Here is a 16,997-nt window from a genome sequence, read left to right on the forward strand (position 1 = left end):
TCTGGGACCAAGGCTTCCCGGAATTTAGAACTTCCCAGTATTGCCTCTACTCACTGTGTATTTCTCCTTTGGCAACTTGCAGCATGGATCCTGTGTGTGAGCAGCTCAAGTTCCCACTTGCACTATCCTTCACTGATCCTAGGTTCTTGCAGTATTCTGAGGGAAAACACTTTACTGCTGGTTGTATAATCCCACACAGTCTCTCAGCTTACCACTTTGCTCTAAAAGCATGGATGGTCTGGGGGCTGGTTCCCTGATGCTTCTTATTAGCTGTAATCCTGGACAGAGCACATGTCTTAACATGGCTACCAAAACGTTCTTCCTCCTCTTGTTCACTGAGAACAACAACTCGGCCCCTTCCCCTCCCAGTTAGGGTATGTCTGCAAAGCTCTCAGCTTCAGACAAGTGAGGGAGTGAGGCAAATTGTGTGTATGTGTTGTGGTCTCTAGCAGGGAAAGCATAACTCCCATTGCTCACAAAACACATACAAACAGTACATATTTAACCCTTTTGTGGCGATATAGACGCAGGGCACCACGCATATATACTAGTGATGAGCGAGTATACTCGTTGCTCGGGTCTCCCCGAGCATGCTTGGGGAGACCCAAGCAATGATGCTACTCGCCCATCACAAGACAATACTTTATAAATGGCCCAGATCATAATGGCACTTTAGGTTTTATTGTGGCCCTTGGAATTGGTTCAAAATGACAATGTAGCCCTTGGAAAAGAAAAGGCTGAAGACCCCGGGTCTTAGAGAATCTGTACAGCGAGGCAGTCATAGTGTAATATATGTTAATTTTAATTTGGCCACCTCTCCCCTTTTTCTGGTGGCCTATCTGACAGGGTTGCCCACCCTAAGCCATAATTATCAGTAATGACGTCATCGAACATTCACATTTTTGACCACCAGAGATTTGGCAAAAACACGTGTCACAAGGACAACAGATATAACACATGTCCCCTACCCGTATAATAATGTGATGTTTCCCGGAGACCAACCCCCGTTATAACCTGCGCTGATATCCACAGGAAAATGGCTCCTGCTCTGGAGACACACAGGAAGTATCTCTTGCGCGCTCTACTTCTTAGCGTCTAGTTCTCCTGGGGGTGACGTCATTGCAGCTGCGCGCTGGGTTTTTTTGTCCTGTCTGGTTCTCCGTACAGCATCAGTCATTCGCAGTGTATGTGGCCGGTGTCGGGCGGGGTGCGCAGGGAAGACAGGGCGGCGACGAGATTGGACCCGGTGGGGGAGACGTGAGGTTGGTTATTCGGTTTGTATGGGTAATAGGCTGACATGAGGGTTCACACCGAGGCCTTGTTATTGTCACATAATTGTCACTGCGTTTGTTATGGGTTCTGCTGATTATTTCTATGATCTACTATGTATAGAGTACCACAGGTACCAGCATGCCCTGACAGCTGTTGTTCCTGTGTATTCATCTGGGAAAGCTGGGTGACAGCACTGATGCTAGGGGAGGGCACTCTGCTTTCCCAGACACCCAGTCTGCAGACCTCATCTGCCTCTCTGGGTGGATGTGATATTCTGGGATATGGGAAAGTTGTGTCCTGTACGGCGGCCGTTACACCGGTCCAGAGGGCGCGGTGCGGCCCCTGCAGACGGCACGCGTTCTCTAGCAATGCATCGGCCCTCAGCGTCAAAATCAGGACAGGAAAGCATCTAGGGAATGATTTTCCGCTGCTGATTTGTATGTGAAAAAATCCGCTGTGGGTTACAACTTACAATACCAGAATTATGGCTGATGTTTTCAGAAATCGCATCCGCACTGTGCGGCAGAAATAAACATCTGCAGTGGATTTAACATTCAGTGCAAAAGACGAAATCTGCAGCAAATTCACAAATGGCGCTCGGTCTACTGCATGGAAAATGGGGGAATCGGCAGTAAAAATCCGCTGTGTGAAATTCCTCTTGGATGAGATTTGTTCAAATCTCTGCTTTGCTGGCGCTGTGCCCCCCGTGCAGCAAACCTGCAGAATTTCTATATCTGGCCACATTCACACACAGTGCTTTTGAGGTGGATCAATGCGACGGGTTTTTCAGCAGAAACAGCTGCAGGAATTTTTTTTTTTTTCTGATGCAGATTTTGCAACCTTTTGATTGGTTTGGAGCGGATTCCATTAGGCTTAGCTGCAAAGAAGTGAGATGTTTTTTTTTTTTTTTATTTCCGCTTAGTGTTTTTCAGCTCCTTTAGGCCATGTTCACACGGTCAGTATTTGTACGTCAAAGCCAGGAGCGGAACAATCAGAGGAAAAGTATATGGGTATGTGCACATATTGCAGATTCTGCTGCGTGTGGAATTTGCTAAATCCGCAGGTAAAATGTCCTGCGTTTTACCTGCGGATTTTCTGCAGTTTTTGTGCGGATTTCATCTGCGGATTCCTATAATGGAAGAGGTGTAAAACCGCAGCGGAATCCGCACAAAGAATTGACATGCTGCGGATTCAAAACCGCACCAAATCTGCGTGGAAAAATCTGCAGCATGTGCACTGTGTTTTTATTTTACATTGAATATAATGGTACTGTACACCGCAGGAGAATCTGCTGCGGATCCGCAATGTGTGCTCATACAGAAACACGTCACCACTTCTGTATTTATCACCCACTCCTGGTTGTGGCTTACAGATACTGTTGTCAAATACTGAACAGGTGAACGTGGCTTTAAGGAAAAAAGATGCTTGAAAATTCTGCAAAAAACAATATGGGTGTGTCTGTCCAAAAAACGCCATGTAGATATACCCTTAGGTCAGGTTCAAACGTACAGTATTCGGTCAGTATTTTACATCAGTATTTGTAAGCCAAAATGAGGAGTGGGTGATAAATACAGAAGTGGTGACGTGTCCCTAATATACTGTTCTAAATACTGAACGTGTGAATGAGGACTTGGGGTATGTTCACACTGAGGGTTTTTTGTTTTGTTTATGGAGCAGATACTCTCCAAATCTTTTCAGAAACTTAGAATAGTCTGTGCACATATGTTTAGACATCATTGCGTCTTTTTTTTTTTTTTCACGTACGTGCCCAGCATAGTCTATTCACCAATGGCAGATTTGCTGCTAAAATTTCTACAACTGGAAAATGCCCTCCACACATGTGATTGGGTCGGTTTCTGCAAACACCGTTCAAATGAATCCGTTAACATTAAATATGCTGTGTGTGAATTCGGCGTATGGGGCTTTAACCGCCGTAAACAATTCTAAAGACAACATAAATTGTTATAAAATTAAAAAGGAATCCTACTTTTCTCATTTATCTCCCGTTGCTCCAGTTCCTCCAATGCTTCCCGATACCCCGCTTGACACTGTTTTCTCTGCAGATGTTCCTTCTAAGCTGTTTTGTTTGTGGATTTTTCTTTTGTCTGCAAAACCCATTTAATTTGACATAACTAATCAGCAAAACCACCTCCGCAAATAAAAGAAACTCTATATAATGTGCATTGGCAGCCCCACTCCAAACTATATTGATTGCTATTGTTAAATGCTGTCACCCATCATTGTCCTTGGTTCAGCATTTTAGCAGTTCCATAGAGAATACATGGCGCGGTGGTGCTCATGCTTCACTTAGACAGAGCATGTCAAAACCCTGGTCTCGGGATTGGTGGGAGTCGCTAAGGCCGGTTTCACATTTGCGTTAAAGGCCGCAGCGTCAAAAGGACGCATGCGCCGCCATACGCATACTGCGCACGGCCTGCGTCCCCAGTGCTAAAGATAGGGGACGCATGCAGCGTTATGCGTCCGTAGGCGGAGCTACCGGCAGAGGCAGGGGGAGGGGCTTAGCGGCGGCCTTGCGTAGCCCGACGCTGCGGCCGTAAACGCTAATGTGAAACTAGCCTTAACCCTACAAATTGTCTTCTCAGAGAGGAAGAGGACTAGACCTCTAGCACCACCTATACGAAGTAGCAATCCTAAAAGTCAGTCGACACTGTCGAGCCTTGTCACATGACTTAGGATAACAGCCAAAACCAGAATCTAAATTTGCAGACACTATGTTTCAGGGTACTGCCCCTCATCAGTGCAACGTGTGACATCTGGTTTGGCTGGGTGAGAGGCGTCTGAATAGGATCCAAGGGGTAACGTTTCTCCTTGCGGAGAGTGACATGTCAAGCCTGACATTCCGAGGTGAGGAGACTTTGTGGCTGAAACGTCTCCTCGGCATATCAAGCTTGGCATATCACTCCCTACACCTTGTAATGGTGGTCCGTTTAAATAATTCGGAATATACCTTCAACCTAGTGTATGTGTATTCTGTAATATGCTGCAGATTTTCCATCTGCAAAACTGTGTGAAAATTCCACATTGCATCCACCATGTGTGCACTTGACCCAACGTGCAGTTGACTTTCTTATGGCTCTGGCTTGTTCAGAGGTTTTGTGCATTATATATGCCATTTGGTTTGCCAGATTTGGAGTAAAGAGTTCATCTTTTGGGCTTTTTTTTTTTCTTTTGTCACATTTTTCTTTTTGTGTGGCTTGTGGTTTCCGTTGATGTTTTTCTGCACCAAATTATTCTAAATTTTGCAGGCGGTTCATGACTTTATGGCAAACTAAAAAGTGCCCCTTATTTTTGTGTATGATCCATCTAGCAACTTTTTAGCTCCCACCATGCAGATGGGTGTGTTCAGTATCACACCATTCCCATTATGTTTGCAGTAGGTGACGGGTCATTCCCAATAATTTTGCAAAATGTATGTTGCCGTGCCTGGTAATTAACGATGGGCAGTTGCAGTCCTCTGGAGAATATATACCGTGTTTATATTATATTGTGTATGCTATGTATTCTAAATGCACGTTATGACTGGTTTGTTTTTATTTTTGTCTTTTCAGTCAAATAAAAGCTTGAATTCCTTCCTTTTCTTACTGGAGGATTGTAAGGTAAGTGGTGTGTCCTATGTTTGACCTGTACCTTTTAATTCTCATCTTAGAGGCCTATTCCCCCCCCCCCCCCCAAAAAAAAAAAAAAAAATCAAGTCACCCCTTATGCATTGGATAGGAGATAGCTTAGTAACCATGGGAGTCCCCGCTGTTGAACCCCCAGGGATCCTAAGATTGAGGCTTTGGAGCCTCATCTTGCATGAATATCCCACGCCTCCCATTCAAGTAAAGCATTGTGATTGGGAGACATGATACCCCTAGGAGTCCCAGCGGTGGACCCCTACCAATTCAGCAGTCATCTATCCAATGGATAAGTGATTTATAACTGGAATACCCTTTTAAGGTGAACATTTCTGTGCCGTATATGGAAGGATCAGCTCGGTCACTGTTGCACATACCCTGAATGCTTTCCTCCTTTCCTCAGCATCTGGCAATGTAAAGCTGTGATTATTGCTTCCTTTTGAAGATTCACCTTCCATCCTGTCTACGTGATATTGTGCCGTCAGCGCTATTGAGTAGTAATGGTTTTCCAGTAACACTTACTTTGATGTCTCTAGAATAAACTGGCTCAGTGGTTAGCATTGCAGCCTTGCAGCTCTGGGATCCTGGGTTCAAATCCCACCAAGGACAACATCTGCAAGGATTTTGTATGTTCTCCCCGTGTTTGCGTGGGTTTCCTCCGGGTTCTCTGGTTTCCTCCCACACTCCAAAGACATACTGATAGGGAATTTAGATTGAGTCCCATTGGGGACAGTGATGACAATGTGTGCAAACTGTAAAGCGCTGCGGAATATGTTAGTGCTATATAAAAATAAAGATTATTACGTTCTGTCCCCACCGGCTGTTTTGTAACATAAGAGTTTTACATCCTGCAGACTTATTGCTCATTGCTGTAGATTTGTACAAGCTATGTTCTCGGTTTGTGTCTACAATGGAAGCGCAGAGATACATGGATGAAACATTGGAAAAAAAGAAATCAATTGCTTTTAAGAGAGGATATGGGATCTAGAAACATGAACATTAAAGGGAATCTGTCACCCTGTTGAGGGCACAGCAGAGTCCTGCAGTGCGCAGGCATCGGGAGAGGTCCGACACCTGCGCACTGCAGTATTCTGCTCTGCCCTCAACAGGTCAGAGCAGTGCGCCTGCGCAGGAGCCACGACAGGAAGGGATGAAGAGGACGGCATCGTATTAAGATAGGAGGCGCCGGACCGCGACACCCATCAGACCAAGAACGGACGGCCCCCCCGGTGAGTATAGTATAACTCCTTTTTTTTTCTTTCAGGTTACATCGGTACAGCATTACAGAATGCTGTAGATAAGCCCCTGATGTCGGTACCTGCAGCTCATAGTCCAAAAAAAGGGTGACAGGTTCCCTTTAATAGGCTGTGAATTGTGACGGCTCTAGTCCTTGGATGAGTGTATTTTAATGGGAAGCATTCATCAGAAAATGATGTAGAATCATTTTTTTTGTGTTACTTGTATGTATTTTTTTTATCTCACAATTTTTATTAAAAAAACAAAATTGGTGATCTTGCAATTTCTCATAATGACCAATGGGACTTTTTTTTTAGACTATTATATCAAGTCCTTTTAGGAACAGTTTTCGGCAGGCTCTTTATAGGAGACAGGATTACAATGACAGGTAACACTTCTATGCACAGCTGACAACACAGGATCCACCAACCGCAATAGGCGACGTCGCAGCTCCTCGCCTCCCTTCACAATCTCTTTTGCGCACTCATTAAATGCTTCAGTACAAAAGATGGGGTTGGGGTTTGAGCATTGCTAATGTACGTGTACATTTCCTGAATTAACAGGAAGTTAGAATCTAAAAAAAGCCCTAGTGGCCAATGTGAAAATTGCAAGATTTTTTTTTTTTTTTTTTTTTTTTTTTTTTTTTTAATACTGATTGTGATATATGTAGAAAAAAACTATTGTAAACAAACAAAATGAAAACCTGCACATAAGCGATAGCTTATTTTCTGATCATAGCTTGTATTTAAAGGGTTCTTGCCACCTCGTTCATGCTGTTTGAACCACAGTCGGCAAGAGTCGGAGACCGGCTTCTTCATTACCAACATCTTTGTTTTATGATGAAATGCTGCCGAGTTTCAAAGAAAAATGTAGTTGAAGACACATACAGGTGCAAAGAGCCCAGGAGAAGACGCACATCAGGGACCAATCCTTTAAGCTATGTTCCCACAATGAGTTTTTCATGTTGCAGATTTTCTGCAGCATTTCTGCACATAAGTAAAACAGTGCTGTTTTTTTTAATTGCTTTTTAAGTGCGTTTTTTTTTTTTTACATGCTTTTTTATTTTGCCTTGTTTTTTTTATACTTGCTGATATGATTATTACACCTACTACATATTGGGATAGGATCTTGGAGATGGGACTACCCCTTTAAGCAGAAAGAGGCTCCACCCATCTGACTCCTTATTGCGGTTTCAATAGTATTTTTGTCCTGTGTGGCAAGCTTACCGGAATTGAAGAAGATAGTCATTATTAACCTGTCACTGTAGACAGCAGATTGGGTCGGGCTGGGTTCCTAAATCTTGCTGACACTCTCCGTTATCGTCGTAGGACATGTATGTGAGAAGTTTCCAGTTCTCGCTGGCCGGTTTCCTTGTATGGACTCTGGTTTGATATTGATCTGTTTCCTTCTCATCATGGTTTATCACAGGGTTCTGACAATCTGCAGCAGTGGAGACAGCGGCTTTGTCAGGCTCTCAATGCTGTCCTTTGTGTTTGGGGCATCCAGCTGTGCATGTGTGCAGGGCGCCATGTCGGGACACTCAGGGCGTAGACTCCGTGGCTTTCCCTCATGTTTCTTATTCTGGGAAGTTCTGACTTGATGCAGTTGGCGATTTCACTTTGGTGTGTTTTATAGATGTTGTATTCAGTTTCTGAGGTTTCCCTTAATGTGTCAGACATAGGGCAGGTGCATATTATTTTGTCACTGGAGAAAATTGTATCAATGATGCTAATCAGACTCTGATCAGAGTGTGATCCAATTTTCTCAGATGTGAAGAAGATGGAAAATGAAGTCTCCATCTTCTCCTTTGTGTCAGTCCGTCATCTTGAATGCAGCCCGATGTTTTCCTTGACTTGCATGGCCGTGTGCAATCCGAGGATAGCATAAAACTCTGGCATGCAACGATTTTTGTCTTCGGGAAGTCTCTGTCCAAGGAAAAAATTTGACATTTGCATTGAAAAAATGTGGTCCGAGTGTGATCCGATGTTTTGTCGGATTGCATCTGGACTAATAATCCAGTCATCTGCACAAGCCTATAGACTGTGCAACCCCCCCCACCCCTGTGAGCCGGCACTGACATCATGCCACATGCAAGGCCTCAACTTAATAGGATTTTTTTTGGTATTTTAACCCCTTTGTGCCATCTAACGTACTATCCCGTCCATGGGACCCGGGCCCCTATGCCCATGGACGGGAGAGTACGTCATAGCGATCAGCGGCACTCACGTTAAACACGATCGCAGTGTACCGGGGGTTTAGGGAAGCATCGGGAGGGAGGGGGCTCCCTCCATGCTTCCCTGAGACCCCCGCCGCAGCTCAATGTGCACCGCTGCGGCGGGGGTCTCCTTCCCTGCAGGTCCCGGATCCAAAATGGCGGCGGGGACCTTCGGGGGCCTGCAGGGAGCTGGCTTCCTCACTGCCTGCAAAGCGCAGCATGAGGAAGTCTGCTTCAATGCCTGTGACAGATTAATTTATAAAAAATCGCTAAATAAAAAAAAAAAAATGTTCCCTAATTCCCAAAACAATAAAAGTACACACATTTAGTATTGCCATGTCCGTAACGACCTGCCCTATAAAACTGTCCCATTAATTAACCCCTTTAGCGAACCCCTTAAAAAATAAAAATAAAAAACAAAGGATAAAATAAAGCTTTATCATACCGCCGAACAAAAAGTGCAATAACGCGCAATCAAAAAGACTGATATAAATAACCATGGTACCGCTGAAAACGTCATCTTGTCCCGCAAAAAAAGAGCCCCCATACACCGTCATCAGTGAAAAAATAAAGTTATAGCTCGCAGAATAAAGCGATGCAAAAATAATTATTTTTTATATACAATTGTTTTTATTGCATAAAACCGACAAAAGATAAAAAAAGGACATAAATGAGGTATCGCTGTAATCGTACTGACCCGCAGAATAAAACCGCTTTATCAATTTTATTGCACGCGGAACGGTGTAAGCGCACCCCCCAAAAGAATTTCTTAAAACGCTGGTTTTTGTTCATTCTGCGTCCCAAAAATCGGAATAAAAAGCGATCAAAAAATGTCACGTGCCCGAAAATGGTACCAATAAAAATGTCAACTCGTCCAGCAAAAAAATAAGACCTCACATGACTTGGAGGGTCAAAATATGGAAAAATTATAGCTCTCAAAATGTGGAGATACAAAAACTGTTTTTACAATAAAAAGTCTTTTAGCGTGTGATAGCTGCCAAAAATAAAAACCCGCCATAAATAGTAAATCAAACCCCCGTTATCACCCCCTTAGTTAGGGAAAAATTTAAAAAAATGTATTTCCTTTTTCCCATTAGGGCTAGGGCTGAGATTAGGGTTAGGGGTGTGTTGGGGTTAGGGTTGGAGTTAGAATTGGGGGGTTTCCACAGTTTGGGCACATCAGGTGCTCTCCAAATGCAACATGGCGTCTGATCTCAATTCCAGCCAATTCTGCGTTGAAAAAGTCAAATGGTGCTCCTTCCCTTCCAAGCTCTGCCATGCACACAAACAGTGGTTTGCCCCCACATATGGGGTATCGGCCTACTCAGGACAAATTGCAAAACAACTTTTGGGGTCCAATTTCTCCTGTTACCCTTAGGAAAATAAAAAATTGGGGGCAAAAACATCATTTTTGTGGATAAAAAAAGATTTTTTTATTTTCACGCCCGGGTGTTTTAAAGTTCTGTGAAGCACTTGGGGGTTTAAAGTGCTCACCACACATCTAGATTAGTTCCGTGGGGGGTCTAGTTTCCAAAATGGGGTCACTTGTGGGAGGTTTGCACTGTTTAGGTACATCAGGAGCTCACCAAAGGCAACATGACACCCGCAGACCATTCCATCAAAGTCTGCATTCCAAAACGTCACTACTTCCCTTCCGAGCCCCGACGTGTGCTCATACAGTAGTTTTCTCCCACATATGGGGTATTGGCGTACTCAGGACAAATTGGAAAACAACTTTTGGGGTCCAATTTCTCCTGTTACCCTTGGGAAAATAAAAAAATTGGGGACTAAAAGATCATGTTTGTAGAAAAAAATATGATTTTTTTTTTTTTTTCATTTTCACACCCGGGCGTTATAAACTTCTGTGAAGCCCTTGGGGGTTCAAAATGCTCACCACACATCTAGGTAAGTTCCTTGGGGGGTCTAGTTTCCAAAATGGTGTCATTTGTGGGGGGTTTCCACTGTTTAGGCACGTCAGGGGCTTTCCAAACGCGGCATGGCGTCCAATTCCAGCCAAAAAAGTCAAATGGCGCTGCTTCCCTTCTGAGCTCTGCCATGCACCCAATTAGTGGTTTACACCCACATGTGGGGTATTGGCGTACTCAGGACAAATTGCACAATAGCGATTAGGGTCCTGTTACCCTTGGGAAAATAAAAATTGGTGGTGAAAATATCATTTTTGTTGAAAAAAATTTTTTTTTTTTTTTTTTTAATTTTACGACTGTGCGTTATAAACTTCTGTGAAGCCCTGGGAGGTTCAAGGTTCTCACCGCATATCTAGATAAGTTCCTTGGGGGATCTAGTTTCCAAAATGGGGTCACTTGTGGGGGGTTTCCACTGTTTAGGCACATCAGGAGCTCTCCAGACATGACATGGCGTCCGATCTGAATTCCAGCCCATTTTGCATTGAAAAAGTCAAACGGCGCTCCTTCCCTTCTGAGCTCTGCCATGCGCTGAAACAGTGGTTCCCCCCCCACATATCAGGTATCAGCGTACTCAGGAGAAACTGCACAATAAGTTTTGCAGTCCAATTTCTCCTGTTACCCTTGGTAAAATAAAACAAATTGGACCTGAAGTAATTTTTTTGTGAAAAAAGTTAAATGTTCATTTTTTTTTTTAAACATTCAAAAAATTCCTGTGAAGCACCTGAAGGGTTAATAAACTTCCTGAATGTGGTTTTGAGCACCTTGAGGGGTGCAGTTTTTAGAATGGTATCACTTTTGGATATTTTCTATCATATAGACCCCTCAAAGTGACTTCAGATGTGATGTGGTCCGTAAAAATAAAATGGTGTTGTAAAAATGAGAAATCGCTGGTCAACTTTTAACCCTTCTTAACAAAAATAAATTTTGGTTCCAAAATTGTGCTGATGTAAAGTAAACATGTCGGAAATGTTATTTATTAAGTTTTTTGGGCGCCATATCTCTGTGATTTAAGGGCATAAAAATTCAAAATTGGAAAATTGCAAAATTTTCAAAATTTTCGCCAGATTTCCGTTTTTTTCAAAAATAAACGCAAGTTATTAGAATGAAATTTTACAACTAACATGAAGTACAATATGTCATGAGGAAACAATGTCAGAATCACCGGGATCCATGGAAGCGTTTCAGAGTTATATCTCATAAAGGGACAGTGGCCCGGTCATGAACGTGCAAACCACTCTTGGGGGTGACGGGGTTATTTTATGTATTGCTTCTCATATGGTATAATTCATGCCTATGTGAAGGCTGCAGCCAATCACTGGCCTCAGGTCATGCTGCGATGTATGACACGTAAGGACAGTGATTGTTTGCAGTGGTCACATGTACGTAGACATGCCTGCAAAAAATAAACAGACTTTCAGGGACCATTGGAGCGGCAACACTATTTCCAGTTGTGGATTAAACGGATGAATATAAGTCACTTCTATTTTAAAGAGTTCACCTTGACATATAACATTGATAGCCTATCATTAGGATTGGTAGAGATCCGTCCAACACCTGTTACCCCCACCATTGATCACGTCCGGCAGTGGACAGATGTCAGCGGAGCCCGGACACCCCTTGTCCGGTTGCACCTTTCCTTATCCCCTGATGATAATAGCTGGTTCCAAGTGGTTCTTCTGCTGTAACCAAAGCGATCAAGTGATCGTCAGAGAGTCCTGATTGAGTAAAGAGATTGTCCAGCTTGTCTTTTATTGGGGGTAAGATTTGAAGAATTAGGAAAAACATTTGTTTCCATTTACTCGGCCAAGTCGTTCTTTAGGTTTTCCTTATGGTTTTCCGGGAGGGCCCGTGTTTCTCTTGTCATTTTTTTGTTTACTGCATTATTTGTGATGGCGACAGACCGTACTGCCGGTTTCTCTGAAGTCTCTTCCCTTTTGTCACGTTTCTTGTCCTTGTCTGCAGATTAGAGGTGTCTGCGTAGTAAGTCCGATGTGTCCGGACAAGTTCCAGGAGGTGATACCTGGGAGTGAGACGCTGTGGGTTATTAGGCTTGTATGTCTCTACCATCTCACTTACCAAGGAGCTACGTTTTTGGACTCTGGGCCGTGTGCAGTGACGTTTCCAGCCTTGTATACATGCGTTCATTCCCCTTTTTGCCGCAATGACTCCTATTTCTTTTATTTTGTGGGTGTTTTGAAAATGCGCAGTCTTTTCCTGTTAAACTCTTATGTCGTTTTTGGAGAAGAATTTTACTTTTTAAGATTTTTTTCCTAGACGTGTTACAATGGAATAAATCCTAGTACTGATAATAGAGGTGACATATATACGGTATCGTTAAACTTTTTTTTTTTTTTTACAAGTTCAACGAAACCACAAACTTAAAAATTCAAGTGTTTTTATTGTGGATATTTCATTAGTTAGTATTGTATAGTGGTGTTTTATTGGTAAACAGAATAACAAAGAAATTAAACCTCCCTTTTTTCCCCACAGCAAGATATATATATATATATATATATATATATATATATATATATATATATATATATATATATATATATATATATATATATATATATTTATTTTTAAGTGGATCTGCCACCAGAAATCACAATACAAACTGCGTATATTAATAAATGGATCTCAGTCCTGATGAGGCTGGTGCCCTCATTACCCTAAAAATCCAATTCATAATGGTTGTATAATCCTGGTAATAACGTAACAGCTAGAGCTTACTTTATTGGTGTGAAAAGTTAGAAAAAAATGATTATTCAGCCAACACCTACCCAACAGCAACAGAGCTAGCTTCGATACCTGCTGTTTATCCACTTACCGTAATGGGATTGTCGTTTTTCACAGCGGTATTTAAGGGTCATAATCCCGTTGGTACATCCATTTGTACACACATTGCCCTTTCCTCCAACAAAGCAATTGTGTGGATCCGATGTGTTGCAATGATAGTTGAGTGCCTATTAAATGCCCTTGTGTTTGCCAACTTTGTACCTTTTAAAAGGGGGGCTAAAAATAAAGTAAAAAGTAATAAAATCCTGACGTGCCAGTGTTAGGAGACGTATAAGCTGTTCAATGTTCTCCTGGGAAATTAAATATGCCAAGAGCTTATTCAGAGACGAAGAGGACAAGAACTCTAGTGCATGCTATTGGAAGTAGTGATCATTAAAGTCACTATCACGAGCCTTGCCACATGACTTAAGATAAAAGCCAAAGCAAAATCTCAGTTTGCAGACACGTCAGGGTGTTGCCCCTCCTCAGTGCAAAACATGAGATCTGATTTAGCTCTGAGAGGCCTCTGGGGTCTCACTTGTAATGTTTCTTTTTGTGGAGAGTGATATGCCTTGCATTGAGGGCTCATATACATCCAAATCAGATCTCATACTTTGCACTAATGAGGTACAACATCCCTGCAACACGTGTCTGCAAATTGAGATTCTGGTTTGGCTTTTGTCCTAACTCCTGTGGCAAGGTTCAATATTGACTCTTAGGATTACTGCTTACAATAGGTAGCTCTAGAGTTTTAGTTGTCTTAAGGCCCCGTCACACTAAGCGAGATTGCTAGCGATATCGCTTAAGCGTCACCGATTTTGTGACGCAGCAGCGATATTGCTGTGTGTGATACTTACCTCTGACCGGCTTCCCCGCTGGTTATCCCTTATCGCGCGAGAACGTCCTGGGACGTTTCTCGTCGTCGGCTTCCTGCTGGCGCCGACGAGCGATGCGTGGACGCGGGCGGGAGGACGTCATCATCGCTGCCGTCTGACAGGCAAGTATCGACCGCTGCTACGTCGCTGGTGAGATCTGCCAGTGTGACCATTTAGCGATGCACCAGCGATCCTGACCGGGTCGTATCGTTGTCGGGATCGCTGGTGCATCGCTAAATGTGACGGTACCCTTATTTTCTGAAGAGACAATTTGCTAAAGTAGTAATAACAGAAGCAGTCAAAACATCCTGAATACCCAAAACAAAAAAAATAACAAAGACAACTGACTGTGGTCTGTTTTTAGCTAAATATATGGTAAAAGAAATCCTTTTAGCATAAGTTCAGCCAGCATATGTGTTTCACTTTTGTTGTTAAAGTCCCGAACATCAGCAATTTTTCTTCTTTTTCTAACTTAAGGAAGAGAATCGCTGCAGTGGGGACACCGGCACAATGTGAGTTGTCACGTATCCAACATATTAAAATCATCTTCTTGTTTGTCCAGGTTCCTCACCATGTCTGACAAAAGTGAACTAAAGGCTGAGTTGGAGAGAAAGAAGCAGCGTTTGGCTCAGATAAGAGAAGAGAAAAAACGGAAAGAAGAAGAAAAGAAAAAGAAGGAGGTAACAGGTTTAAATGAAGCATTTTTCTCATCTTAGATGACTTAATGGCTCTCCTGACATTAATTTAATATTTTTTCTGGAATTGTTTTTTTATGTATTATGTGCATTGAGCTGTACCTCTGCTAAACTTCCTGAAAAAATGTATAGATAAATTGAAAACTGTGCTATTCCTTATATCAGTGGGATGGGATCCTACACATTCTGATTCTTATCAATGCTAAATTGTCGGACTCTGTTGCACATCCACCCATTGTCTAAGGAAGTGGTGAAACCCATTTGTCAGTTTATTCATACATTTCCAAGAGGGGTAACAGAGGATCGACACAATGTAGAGCTCTAAGAAAGGATGTTCAAGAATTATCTCATGGAAAATCCATCTACTTACTGAAACAGACATGACCGGAGACGTGACACTCCTTCTTACAAGTCTGTGCTGATTTATACTCGTATTTCCTATTAAATAATTATTGAACTTTTTTCTTATATTTGTGCATTGAAGCTGATCCTTGTTTTTTTTTCCTCCATCAAATGTATGAATATATTGAAAGGAGGCGTTACTGTTCCCCCAAAGTCCTCAGAGGAACAAACTCGCTTTCACCGAGGGCCGCATCCAGATTCTGGTTACATTCAAAGGGCCACGCTTAATTGTAAGGGTCCATGCAGACACCCGTACAACACGGCCTGCAGTGCACGGACAATAAAGAGCGGTCCCAGAGTAGTAGGGTTTAGAAAGTTGTGCCAGACCTCAGAGTCCAAGATTGGCGGCTTCATATGCGAAGTACTGTCTGCGTTTGCTCTGATTCAAAGATGGAACCACACAAAAGTGCTGTCTGAGTGCGTTCACGGCGTGCACTATTGTCTGGGAAAGATGGCACCCACTCCTTGTGCTCGCGCCGCCTTTTTCTTTTTACCGCTGGCTGCTTCTGCTGAGATTCAAAGATCACATCACCTCCTTGTGCCGTCTCAGCCCCACTGGCTGTGTCTACGTAGAACGGGGGTGGCTGCCATCATAGATTTTGAGCTCCGGTGCACACTTCAACACTGCTCCAACCGGCTCTCCTTTGCCTGTACCGAGACCTGGTCACAGCAGTGTTGAAGTATGTCCTGACCTCACGGGCATCATAGAATGAGATGGCGGGCCGGATTTAGCTTGCGCCTCTTGAGTTTGACATCTATGGTCTATGAGAATGGATTGCTCCTGCATACATAGATTTCTAACGAACAACAGTCACGGGGGCGACATCGGTGCAGTCACAGCTCTGAGTATAGAGAGGCTGCTGTGATAGCCCCCCAGCACTGACTGACAGTCACTCTGCATTGGGGCCGGCTGTCATTTAGTGTCGGGGGGGCTTGCTTCATGTGTCCAATTTTTTTTTTTTTCCCTGGGTCACTTCCCCTTATTACACATCACTTAATTTATGGTCCTCTACGGTTGATTTTTTTATGCCTTTGTGGATTGGATGGGTTGTTACTGACATCTGATGAGAATTTTATGTTGATAACTCCTTTAGAAATAGGTTTAGTTAGAAAATTGTTGACATGTCCATTACTTATTTCACCCGCTATATGTGTCGTGAGCACCACCATGAGTCTGTGCAGTCCCTGGGCGAAGCCTCTCCCCTAATTTCTCTAGACATTCCACGACTTAGTGACATGGATGGGTTATTACAACCTATAACTCAGGAGTGCAGAACCTTTTTTGGTTAAAGGGCCACATTGGTTCAATATAACAATCTGGGGGCAAAATAACCCCGTCTGTGACATGTATGGAACATCAAAAGTATATACAGATGCATCTCAAAAAATTAGAATATCATCAAAAAGTAAATTTTTAACCTGGGCCTCCATAACCCCTCATCTGCCACAGGCTGATCACCTCCATGCCACGCCGCATTGATGCCAAAGGAGCCCCGACCAAGTATTGAGTGCATTTACTGAACGTACATTTCCGTAGGCCAACATTTTGGATTTTAAAATCATTTTTTCAAGCTGGTGTTATAAAGTATTCTAATTTACTGAGATAAGGACTTTTGGGTTTTCATTGGCTGTAAGCCATAATCATCAACATTAACAGAAATACACACGTGAAATAGATCACTCTGTGTGTAATGACTCTATATATGAGTTTCACTTTTTGTATTGAAGAACTGAAATGAACTTTGTGATGATATTCTAATTTTGTGAGATGCACCTGTATAATAGGGGAAATTCTATCAGACATTTATTTTACAGGGCTTTTACCTCCACCAATCTGCACTCTAATGATATCTTCACATGTTTTGATGAGACTTTTAAAATAATCTGTTCATACTAAGCACAATCGCTTCGTGCACCCTGGGTGTACTTCCCACCTACTTGTTTTCCATCTATCCCCGCCC

At 42.8% G+C, this 16,997-nt stretch overlaps 1 protein-coding gene across 7 annotated transcripts in view; it reads left to right on the forward strand.

Moving 5' to 3' along the window:
• The first annotated feature begins 1,053 nt into the window (after positions 1-1,053).
• Positions 1,054-16,997, forward strand: part of DYNC1I2 (dynein cytoplasmic 1 intermediate chain 2) — a 128,750-nt gene continuing 112,806 nt past the window's right edge. For 3 of the 7 annotated variants that reach the window (XM_073545866.1, XM_073545868.1, XM_073545872.1), the window contains exons 1-3: positions 1,054-1,262; positions 4,842-4,889; positions 14,502-14,619. In XM_073545866.1, the coding sequence (XP_073401967.1) occupies positions 14,512-14,619 (108 nt within the window). In that variant the 5' untranslated portion in view covers positions 1,054-1,262; positions 4,842-4,889; positions 14,502-14,511. The remainder of the gene's footprint in view (positions 1,263-4,841; positions 4,890-14,501; positions 14,620-16,997) is intronic. The other 4 variants (XM_073545869.1, XM_073545870.1, XM_073545873.1 and 1 more) reach the window with 2 other exon arrangements.

The sequence above is a fragment of the Dendrobates tinctorius genome, unplaced genomic scaffold (assembly GCF_039654945.1).
Source record: "Dendrobates tinctorius isolate UK_male_01 unplaced genomic scaffold, ASM3965494v1 ptg000143l, whole genome shotgun sequence".
NCBI classification, from domain to species: domain Eukaryota; kingdom Metazoa; phylum Chordata; class Amphibia; order Anura; family Dendrobatidae; genus Dendrobates; species Dendrobates tinctorius.